Below are 12,343 nucleotides of genomic sequence, written 5' to 3' on the forward strand. Positions count from 1 at the left end.
AATTAAAATAACTTTTTTAAATAAAAATTTAAAAATATGTAACAATAAATGTCAGAAAGTAATGTCAAGGGATTTACTTTGGCAATTGGTAACAAAGGCCTAACTCCCAGGCAGACAGAGAGATACACTGCCTGACAAACAGATAGTCGTGCAGATAGGTTTAGGTCTTAGCATTTTCCAAACGCAACCACAAAATGTCTATTTCCCCAATCCTGCTTTATGAAACATCGAACAATAGCTTCATCAGAATAGGAACAGAAATGAACATCACCTGGCTAAGATTTCATGTTATCAGACAGACGGACAAACAGACGGACAAGCAGACGGACAAGCAGACGGACAAGCAGACGGACGGACAGACGGATAGACAGACAGACGGACAGACAGACAGACGGACAGACAGATGGGCAGACAGACGGATAGACAGACGGACAGACAGACGGACGGACTGACAGACAGAAGGTTAGACGGACAGACAGACAGACAGACGGACAATCGGACAGATAGACAGATAGACGGACAGACAGACGGACGGACAGACAGACGGACAGACAGACAGACGGACAGACAGACAGACGGACAGACAGACAGACAGACAGACAGACGGACAGACAGACAGACGGACAGACAGACAGACAGACATACAGACGGACAGACATACAGACGGACAGGCAGAAGGACAAATGGACAGACAGACAGACGGACAGACCGACGGATAGACAGATGGACAGACAGACGGACGGACAGACAGACAGAAGGGTAGAGGGACAGACGGACAAACAGATGAACAGACAGACGGATAGACTGACGGACAATCGGACAGACAGACAGATAGACGGCCAGACAGACGGACAGACAGATAGATAGAAGGGTAGACGGACAGACGGACAGACAGACAGACAGACAAACAGATGAACAGACAGACGGACAAACAGACAGATAGACGGCCAGACAGACAGATAGATGGACAGACAGACGGACAGACAGGCGGACAGACAGACAGACGGACAGACAGACAGACGGACGGACAGACTGATAGACAGACAGACGGACAGATTGACAGACAGACGGACAGATTGACAGACAGATGGACAGACGGACGGACAGACAGACAGACAGACAGACAGACAGACGGACAGACATATGGACAAACAGACGGGCAGACAGATGGACAGACGGACGGACAGACAGACAGACAGACAGACGGACGGACAGACAGACAGACAGACAGACAGACAGACAGACGGACAGACGGACAGACAGACAGACAGACAGACAGACAGACGGACAGACAGACAGACGGACGGACGGACGGACAGACAGACAGATAGACATATAGACAGACAGACGGACATAGCTAAATCGAATTACAACGTGATTCTGAGCCGATCGGTATTCTTATCAATGGGTCCATCTCTAAGCCTACAGACTGTTACAAAGATATTGTACTATATAAGTTACTAGCTGGACAGGGTCCGCTCCGCTGCGCCTTCTTTAACTCTCTAATATCCACTTACGGTGGGGACACTTCGCCCTGAATGTGGATATCGTCCTAATGTAGCCTATGTCCGCGTGCGGCCTGCCTGAATGCCTGCGTTTGAATCCTGGCGAAACAATTGCGAGGTACCATACCATACATGGTCATGTAAAAAATTCTCCCCAAAGAGGTGTCGCACTGCCGTACACCGCACGGACTCGGCTATAAAAAAGGGTCCCTTATCGTTGAGAAACTCAACTTGAATCGGAGAGCACTCATTGATGTATGAAAAATTTGCCCCTGCTCGGTTCCTGGGAAAATTTTGACTTTACTCCCAAATGCTTTTATTTTGAGCCCCATACTACTGTATTGGTAATAATTTCGGGTTTATGGGGTATTTCGGGGGTGGGGTGGGGCGGCTCCCCAAACACATGGCTCTATATTGTCGTGATTGGTCTATATATGAAGTGCTTTTTAGGGGAGACATTTCGACCCAAATATGGATACCAAATTCGTGTCCACTCCCAAATCCCTTTACTTTGAACCCCATATTGTTTTGGTCGGTAATAATGATCCGTTTGGAGGGTGTTTTGGGGCTGGGGCGGCCACCGGCACTTTGTCCTGAAAATAGATATCAAATTCGTTTTCTACTCTCAAATACCTTTCATTGGAATCCCATATTGCCATAATGGGTCAATTAACCTATTCGACGTATTTTTAGATGGAAAAGCGCCACCTAGACTTGAACGCAAATTTTAATGTCATATTTTGAATCTACTCCCAAATATCTTTCATATGAATCCTATGTTCGGCTGATATGCCCATTTGGGGGTAATTGGGGGCGGGGCGACCTTCCATTACTTGGACGTAATTTTTTATGACATATTTGTAATCTACTGCCGGATACTATTCATTTGAGTCCCATATTGAAAAGAACGTCGAATATATATATTAAGAGGAGTTTTTGGTGGGGTTACCACCTACACTTCGTTCTGATTTTGTATGACAGAATCGTAATCTACTCCCAAATACCCTACATTAAAGCCCTATATTGGTATGAACGACCAATTTGTCTGTTTTTAGAAATTTTGGGGTAGGGTGACTTTCTGGTTACTTGGACTCAATTTTTAGTACCATATTCATATTCTACTCTTCAATACCTTTAATTTGATATCCATATTGTCTTTATCGGTCCACTTTTGATTTTGGGTGGTGTTTTTGGGGTAACGGGGGAGGGTCCGCCCCCTTCCGAAATCAACAAATTATAAAGCCTTTTTCTCCTTCCTGTCCACATTCTCAATCTACTCCCGAACACCTTTCATTTGAGTCCCATATTGTCATGATCGTCCAAAAAAAGTATTTTAGGGGGTTTTTGAGTTGGGGCGGACCCCAAGTTGGACTCAATTTTTGATATGAAATTCGTACTCTACTCCTCAATACCTTTCATTTGAGCCCCATATTGCCCAGATCGGTCCATTTTCATTTTTGGGTAGTACTTTTTGGGTAAGGGGTAGGGTCCGCCGCCCTCACAATATCAAACAAGTAAAAAGGCGTTAATTTCGGCCGGGCCGAACTTTGGATACCCACCACCTCGGATATATATGTAAACCACCTTTCATCAAAATTCGGTAAAAATTTCATACCTTATACTCATATACCTCATACCGATCTGAACTATATACGACACGGATGTCGAAAAGCCGAACATAAGACACCGTGTCAAATTTCAGTGCAATCGGATTATAAATCCGCCTTTTATGGGGCCAAGACTTTAAATCGAGTTATCGGTCTACATGGCAGCTATATCCAAATCTGGACTGATTTGGGCCAAGTTGCATAAACATGTCGAAGAGCCTAACACAAAGCAATGTCCCAAATTTCGGCGAAATCGGACAATAAATGCCTCTTTTATGGGCCCTAAACCTTAAATCCAGAGATCGGTCTATATGGCAGCTATATTCAAATCTGGACCGATCTGGACAAAATTTAAGAAGGACGTCGAAGAGCCTAACCAAACTCACTGTCTCAAATTTCAGCGACATCGGACAATAAATGCGTCTTTTATGGCCCCAAAACCTAAAACCTAGATATCGGTCTATATGGCAGCTATATCCAAATCTGGACCGATCTGTGCGATATTGCAGAAGTATGTCAAGGGGCTTAACTTAACTCACTGTTCCAAATTTCGGGGACATCGGGCAATAAATGAGCATTTTATGGGCCCAAACCCATAAATCAAGAAATCGGTCTATATGGCAGCTATATCCAAATTTGAACCGATCTGGACCAAATTGAAGAAATATGTCAAAGGACCTAACACATCTCACTGCCCCGAATTTCATCAAAATCGGAAAATAAATGTGGCTTTTGTGGGCCTAAGACCCTAAACCGGAGGATCGGTCTATATGGCAGCTATATTCAAATCTGAACCGATCTGGACCAAATTAAAGAAACATATCAAAGGGGCTAAGACAACTCACTGTCCCAAATTTCAGCGAAATCGGACCATAAATGTGGCTTTTATGGGCCTTAGACCCTAAATCGGAGGATCGGTCTATATGGCAGCTATATCCAAATCTGGACCGATCTGAGCCAAATTAAAAAAACATGTCGAAGAGCCTAACACAACTCACTGTCCCAAATTTCAACAAAATCGGATAATAAATGTGGCTTTTATGGGCCTAAGACCCTAAATCGGCGGATCGGTCTATATGGGGGCTATATCAAGATTTAGTCCGATATAGCCCATCTTCGAACTTAACTTATGGACAAAAAAAGAATCTGTGCAAAATTTTAGCTCAATATCTCTATTTTTAAAGACTGTAGCGTGATTTCAACAGACAGACGGACAGACGGACAGACGGACGGACATGGCTAGATCGTCTTAGATTTATACGCTGATCAAGAATATATATACTTTATAGGGTCGGAATTGGATATTTCGATGTGTTGCAAACGGAATGACAAAATGAATATACCCCCATCCTTCGGTGGTGGGTATAAAAATTATATAGCCTATGTTTCCTTCCAGACCAACCTACACAATCTGTGAAAATTTCAAGTTAATAAGTTCAGCCGTTTTTGAGTCTATACGGAACAAACACAAATTCAATTTTATATGTAAGAAGATATCAGGTTATAGACCGATTCGGACCGTACTTGACACAGTTGTTGGAAGTCATAACGGAACTCCACATGCTAAATTTCAGCTAAATCGGACAAAAATTGCTGCTTGTAAGAGGTCAAGAAGCCAAATCGGGAGATCGGTTTATATGGGATCTATATCAGGTTATAGACCGATTTGGACCGTACTTTGCACAGTTGGGACACCAAATATTTTAGGACACTTGATGGTCGGAACAATGCCTCTAGCGTCTTTGCTACTGGTGAGAGAAGGGAAATCGGTCGGGACAATTCCCCCAAGCTCGAGTGCTTTCCAGCCTTTAGTAGCAGGATCACTGCCCACTTTCCAGACATCGGGAACTATAAGAGTTTTCAAAGGCAAGTTGAGGACAGTAGTAAGGTACTCAACTTCAAATAAATCCAGATTCTTCAGCATCAGTGTACAGATTTTGTCGGGGCCCAACGCCTTGGATTATTTAGCGCCAGGAATGACATTCGACCCTCGCCTACGGTAAATTGTGATGGCTGTCTATCGGCTTGAAGACCACAGATACGGCGAATGGATCTCCTCCTTGCCCTGTCACTTTCGGGATGCACAATAAATTGACGATTGTACAACCTGGCGCATCTCTTCGGATCAGTCACGGTTACGTCGCCAATAGTGACTGAGTTCCTGCCATCCCGTCTACCGGGGTTCGAGAGTCACTTAACAGTAGACCACAGCCTACCTAAACCGGTGTCTAGGTTACATTGCTCCAAGTGTTTCAGCCACAAATTCCGCTTATGTTTGTTGACTACCCTGTTTATTTCCAGGTTCAGTTCGCTGATTCTGGGGTTAGTGGGGTCGGTTCAACGAATCCCATCATGCTCGTCTGCGAGTACCACTGCCAGCGCCGGGAAATTGGACCGCACTTGGGATATTCGACCGGCTGGTATAAAGCGAGCGGCTGCTGCGTTAATGAGTTCTCGGAATTCTCTCGGCAACTAGAACATCTGAGGGAGATTTCAGTTCACTGAAGCGGCTATTGGTGTACTCTCTGAAGCCAGTCCGATCGGACTTCTTTTGATTGATAAACGTCCGGCGCTCAGAGGTTATGAAGTCGGCTGGTCAGTCGATGGTGAGAATTATGGGGAGGTGGTCTGACCCCAAAGAGATGACGGCTTGCCAGGATACGTCACTCATGAGATCAGGGGATGCAATGGAAATGTCTGGCGAGCTGCTACTCCTTTCGAGCTGCTACTCCTTTCACTTGACAGTCGTTCTTGTTTCAAATATTTTTGATTTTTGTTATTTTAATGTCAATCAATTGATGTTCATATTTCCAGTTTCTTGGCCGAGAATTAATATTTTCACTTCAAAATGTCTGAAATCAAAACCACACGCATAAAAATCACTTTCGATAAAGAGGAGTTAAAGAATCGCGTTAACAAATTCACTTATAGAGAAGCTCGTCGTCATGCTGGAGATATCTACAAAGCTCTAGAGCAAGAATTACTAGAAGATGGTTGCGTTATATCGGCAAAATATTTTGATAGACTGGCTGCCAAGGAAAATGATTATTTCAAAAATAATGTTATAAGGGAGCGAGTAAAAGACTGTCCAGACCTATTGATGTGCCTCTACGATAATTGTAAAATGGCTGAACAAAAAGCTATGCTGCAACAAAGCGAGGGTATGGCGGTAACATTCTCTCTGCTCTTACAAATTGTATGCCTAATGGATCAGCCTCAACATGCCTCAAAATTCAATTGGCTGCGACAGGATATTTACGAAATAGTCACCAAAATTTGTGACAAGCTAGGAGAAGGCAAGAGTAACGTTGACAAGTGCATAGCTCAAATATATTTCAAATACGCAAATCTATTGAGCAGTGAAAGTTTGTATTGAATTGACATTCAAATTTGGCTTATATTGGTTTATTTTACTACATTTTTTTTTTTCTCATCCATATCTCTTTTGACAGCCCAAACCATGCCTGAATCCTTTCAGTATTATGAAAAGGCATTTGCCATGGCTCTACCCAATAAATGGCTCATTGACACCATGAGTCCGGATACTGGCAATTCATTGAACCTCTTGCACACCCTTATAGCCGACCATTATGTGAGTGCTCTTTTGAATTTTGGCAAAACTATTGCCACCAACAATTATTTACAGGCCGTTGCATTAGGCCATAAAGCTGTGTGCGTTTTAACTCGAGGTAAGCACTGCTAGGGGAGCACAGGTAATTGAATTTGTCTACCAAGCCTCATAATCATTTGGAAAATGTTTTGCAGTTGGGCGCAATGTTAGAAATTTGCATCAATTTGTCGATGCTCAGTTGCACATGGCCGAATTCTATGCTAAAGGGAAGGATTACAATATGGTTTTTAGCCTGTTGGCCAATATCGATGGGGATATGGTAAAAGTCGATAAGCAACATTATGGCAAATTGGCGTTGCGTTTATGCCTGAATAAGGGAATATGCTGTAGCAAGTAAGTGAAAAAAAACAAGAACAAGTAAAAAGGCGTTAAGTTCGGCCGGGCCGAACTTTGGATACCCACAACCTCGGGTATATATGTAAACCACCTTTCATCAAAATTCGGTGAAAATTTCATACATTATGTCCTATAGCAGTTATATCAAAATATGATCCGATTTGGACCAAATATTTATAAGCATAGTAGCTATATCTAAAAATAAACCGATCTGAACCATATACGACACGGATGTCAAAAAGCCTAACATAAGTCACTGCGTCAAATTTCAGTGAAATTGGATTATAAATGCACCTTTTATGCGGCCAAGATTTAAATCGACATATCGGTCTACATGGCAGCTATATACAAATATGGACCGATTTGGGCCAAGTTGCTGAAAAATATCGAAGAGCCTAATACAAAGCACTGTCCCAAATTTCGGCGACATTGGAGAGATCGGTCCATATGGCAGCTATATCCAAATCTTTACCGATCAAGGCCAAATTGACGAAGGATATCAAAGGGCCTCACATAACTCACTGTCCCAAATTTCAGGAAAATCGGATAATAAATGTGGCTTTAATAGGCCTAAGACCTTAAATCGGCGGATCGGTCTATATGGCAGCTATATCCAAATCTTTTCCGATCTAGGCCAAATTGACGGAGGAAGTCAAGGGGCTTTACATAACTCACTGTCCCAAATTTCAGGGAAATCGGATAATAAATGAGGCTTTTATGGGCCTAAGACTCTAAATCGGAGGATCGGTCTATATGGCAGCTATATCCAAATCTGGACCGATCTGGGCCAAACTAACGGATGATGTAGAGGGGCTTAATACAACTCAATGTCCCAAAATTCAGCGAAATCGGATAATGAATGTGGCTTTTACGAACCTAAGATCCTAAATCGGAGGATCGGTCTATATGGCAGCTATATCCAAATCTAGACCGATCTGGGCCAAATTAACGAAGGATGTCGAAGGGCCTAACATAACCCCCTGTTCAAATTTTCAGCAAAATCGGATAATAAATGTGGCTTTTATGGGCCTAAGACCTTAAATCGGCGGATCGGTCTATATAACACCTATATCCAAATCTTTACCGACCTGGGCAATATTGAAGAATGATGTCGAAGGGCCTCACATAACTCACTGTCCCAAATGTCAGGGAAATCGGACAATAAATGTGGCTTTTATGGGCCTAAGACCCTAAATCCGATCCTCCTCCGATCGGTCCAGATCTGGCAGCTTTATCCAAATCTGGACCGATCTGGGCCAAACTAACGGAGGATATAGAGGGGTCTAACACAACTCAATGTCCCAAAATTCAGCGAAATCGGATAATAAATGTAGCTTTTATGGACCTAAGACCCTAAATCGGCCGATCGGTCAATATAGGGGCTATATAAAGATATAGTCCGATATAGCCCATCTTCGAGCTTAACGTGCTTATGGACAATAACAGAATCTGTGCAAAGTTTTAGCTCAAAATCTTTTTTAGGATGGGGGTATATTCATTTTGTCATTCCGTTTGCAACACATCGAAATATCCATTTCCGACCCTATAAAGTATATATATTCTTGATCAGCGTGAAATCTTAGACGATGTAGACATGTCCGTCCGTCTGTCCGTCTGTCTGTTGAAATCACGCTACAGTCTTTAAAAATAGAGATATTGCAGATTCTTTTTTTGTCCATAAGCAGGTTAAGTTCGATGATGGGCTATATCGGACTATATCTTGATATAGCCCCCATATAGACCGATCCGCCGATTTGGGGTCTTAGGCCCATAAAAGCCACATTTATTATCCGATTTTGTTGAAATTTGGGGCAGTGAATTGTGTTAGGACCTTCGACATCCTTCGCCAATTTGGCTCAGATCGGTCCAGATTTGGATATAGCTGCCATATAGACCGATCCTCAGATTTAGGGTCTTAGACCCATAAAAGCCACATTTATTATCCGGTTTCGCTGAAATTGGGGACAGTGAGTTGTCTTAGGCCCTTCGACTTCCTTCGTTAAATTGGCCCAGATCGGTTCAGATTTGGATATAGCTGCCATATAGACCGATCCTCCGGTTAAGGGTCTTAGGCCCACAAAAGCCACATTTATTATCCGATTTTGATAAAATTCGGGACAGTGAGTTGTGTTAGGCCCATCGACATCCTTCGTTAATTTGGCTCAAATCGGTCCAGATTTGGATATAGCTGCCATATAGATCGATCCTCCGATTTATGGTGTAAGGCCCATAAAAGCCACATTTATTATCCGATTTTGCTGAAATTTGGGATAGTGAGTTGTGTTAGGCCCTTTGACATATTTCTTCAATTTGGTCCAGATCGGTTCAGATTTAGATATAGCTGCCATATAGACCGATTTCTTGATATATGGTTTTGGGCTCATTTATTATCTGATGTCGCCGAAATTTGGAACAGTAAGTTTAGTTAAGCCCCTTGACATACTTCTGCAATATCGCATAGATCGGTCCAGATTTGGATATAGCTGCCATATAGACCGATATCTAGGGACAGTGCTTTGTGTTAGGCTTTTCAATATGTTAATGCAACTTGGCCCAAATCGGTCCAGATTTGGATATAGCTGCCATGTAGACCGATATCTCGATTTAAAGACTTGGCCCCATAAAAGGCGCATTTATAATGCGATTTCACTGAAATTTGACACAGTGACTTATGTTCGGCTTTTCGACATCGTGTGTATATAGTTCAGATCGGTATGAGGTATATAAGTATAAGGTATGAAATTTTCACCGAATTTTGATGAAAGGTGGTTTATATATATACCCGAGGTGGTGGGTATCCAAAGTTCGGCCCGGCCGAACTTAACGCCTTTTTACTTGTTTTTAAAGACTGTAGCGTGATATCAACAGACAGACTGACGGACATGTCTAGATCGTCTTAGATTTTTACGCTGATCGGGAATATATATACTTTATAGGGTCGCAATTTGATTTTTCGATGTGTTGCAAACGAAATGACAAAATGAATATACCCCTATCCTTCGGTGGTGGGTATAAAAATTAAATTCGGCCAGGCCAAACTTGCAAATTGCAAATTTACCCATGAACATTTCATTGAGGAGCAAGGGCAAAGGACTATGGGTACCGATTCAAGATTAAAGGGGGCCTACTTTTCGTAGCCGAATCCGAAGGGGCGTCTTGTAGTGTGACAACTCTTTGGGAAGAAGGTTTTAGATGGCAAAATACCTCACAATTTATGCCAGCATCAGGAGAGAATAACCACCACCTATGAATTTTTATACCCTCCACCATAGGATGGGGGTATACTAATTTCGTCATTCTGTTTGTAACTCCTCGAAATATTCGTCTAGACCCCATAAAGTATATATATTTTTGATCGTCATGACATTTTAAGTCGAACTAGACATGTCCGTCCTTCTGTCCGTCCATCCGTGCATCCATCCGTCGGTCCATCCGTCTGTCTATCGAAAACACGCAATTCTTTTCTTTTATCCTTTGTTTGCCTAAAAAGAGATACCGTGGCAAGAACTAGACAAATGCGATCCATGGTGGAGGGTATAGAAGATTCGGCCCGACCGATCTTAGCACGCTTTTACTTGTTTCTGATGTTCTCCCCAAGTTTCAAACCCAGTCATAAACGGACATGCTAATCTCTGCGCTACGGTGGCCTCCAAACTTTAGAAATTCATTATCACGAAAATCCATAAACATCAGTTGTTAAAAGCCCTTTTTAGTAACCCAAGAAGGTTTGTGATTTTTGGAAACTAGTCTAACACATGATTATAGTGCGATTTCGACCATACTCGTTAAGGATTTTGAGAGGTGCAATACGCGCTTAAGACCTTCGAATGTTTTCTATGGCAGCGATATCCACATATAGTTCGAACTAAAGCACAAGGGATTCGCAGGGCCATATACAACCCACTGTTTCAGATTTTGATATAAATGGCCCGGTGGGTTATCTTCCAACTTCTATTTCCTGCTGTAGGTATAGAATGTATATCGCCTATTCAGAATAAGGTCAGATTAGCACAGCTGGAACCGAGGGGTTACCATTGGAATCTGGCTAGTAGAATGCATGCTTCATAATTCGAACCTCATAATACCTTATCCCTATATCACCTTCTTTAATTATTTTTCAGTCTTGGGCTTAGAAGCAACGCTCTGACAAATTTCAAGCAGGCAGTTAATCTCTCTCAACAGTTAAACTTAAAAACGCACGAAGCAAATGCACACATGAACATTGGCCAATGGTATTTGCAAGAAGGTGGCAAAGAACGAATTCTAGCTAAAGCTGCTTTTGTGAAATCCATGCAGTTGTACGAAAGCCTTGGTGATGCAAAGAACCGGCAGAAATGTAAATTTTTCTTAGCTCAAGCCACGAGTGCCAGTGTGTTTCCTCTGTTCATGGATATGATAAAGACTAGCGAAAGTGAGGGGAATTTCTTCAAATTACGTCGATGGAATGATCAGCTGAAACCCTTTTGGCTACAAGAACCTGTAGAGGAAAAGCAAAAGAATGATATAGAAAACCTATTAGAGGAATATTCCAATAAGCCGGAAAACAAAGATTTATTACGAATTTTGCAAAATTAAGGTTATTAATTATATTTTATAGAATTAGTTATAAATGTATAATAAAAAATAATAAAATTTTCAAAATTCCAAGGAAATTATTAATATTTTAATGGGGTCCCATTTCTCCCTAGGACGAAGTGAAATTTCGATTTTTATTGGAATTTTGATGGTGTCACTGATTAAGGTCCATTTCCCTCTACGACGCATAGTTTAGGAGATACAGCCATTTTAAATTTTCCAACTGAAATTTCGATTTTTAATGGATTTTTGATGGTGTCACCATTTAACGCCACGAAACATAATTTAGGAGATACAGTCATTTTAAGTTTTACAAGTGAAATTTCGATTTTTATTGGATTTTTTTATGGAGTCACGGATTAAGGTCCATTTCCCTCTACGACGCATAGTTTAGGAGATACAGCCATTTTAAGTTTTCCAAGTGAAATTTCGATTTTTATTGGAATTTTGATGGAGTCACGGATTAAGGCCCATTTCCCTCTACGATGCATAGTTTAGGAGATACAGCCATTTTAAGTTTTCCAAGTGAAATCTCGATTTTTAATGGATTTTTGATGGAGTCACGGATTAAGGCCCATTTCCCTCTGCGACGCATAGTTTAGGAGATACAGCCATTTTAAGTTTTGTAAGTGAAATTTCGATTTTTATTGGATTTTTGATGGAGTCACGGATTAAAGCCCATTTCCTTT

At 41.8% G+C, this 12,343-nt stretch overlaps 1 protein-coding gene across 1 annotated transcript; it reads left to right on the top strand.

The window, feature by feature from the left end:
- The first annotated feature begins 5,921 nt into the window (after positions 1-5,921).
- Positions 5,922-11,731, top strand: LOC106089774 (uncharacterized). Its single transcript, XM_013255751.2, has 4 exons — positions 5,922-6,477; positions 6,565-6,801; positions 6,878-7,076; positions 11,201-11,731. Exons 1-4 carry the CDS (start codon positions 5,961-5,963, stop codon positions 11,652-11,654), a joined length of 1,407 nt encoding a protein of 468 aa, XP_013111205.1. The 5' UTR covers positions 5,922-5,960; the 3' UTR covers positions 11,655-11,731.
- The last annotated feature ends 612 nt before the right edge of the window (positions 11,732-12,343 follow it).

This window comes from Stomoxys calcitrans, chromosome 4 (genome assembly GCF_963082655.1).
Source record: "Stomoxys calcitrans chromosome 4, idStoCalc2.1, whole genome shotgun sequence".
In the NCBI taxonomy this organism is placed as follows: domain Eukaryota; kingdom Metazoa; phylum Arthropoda; class Insecta; order Diptera; family Muscidae; genus Stomoxys; species Stomoxys calcitrans.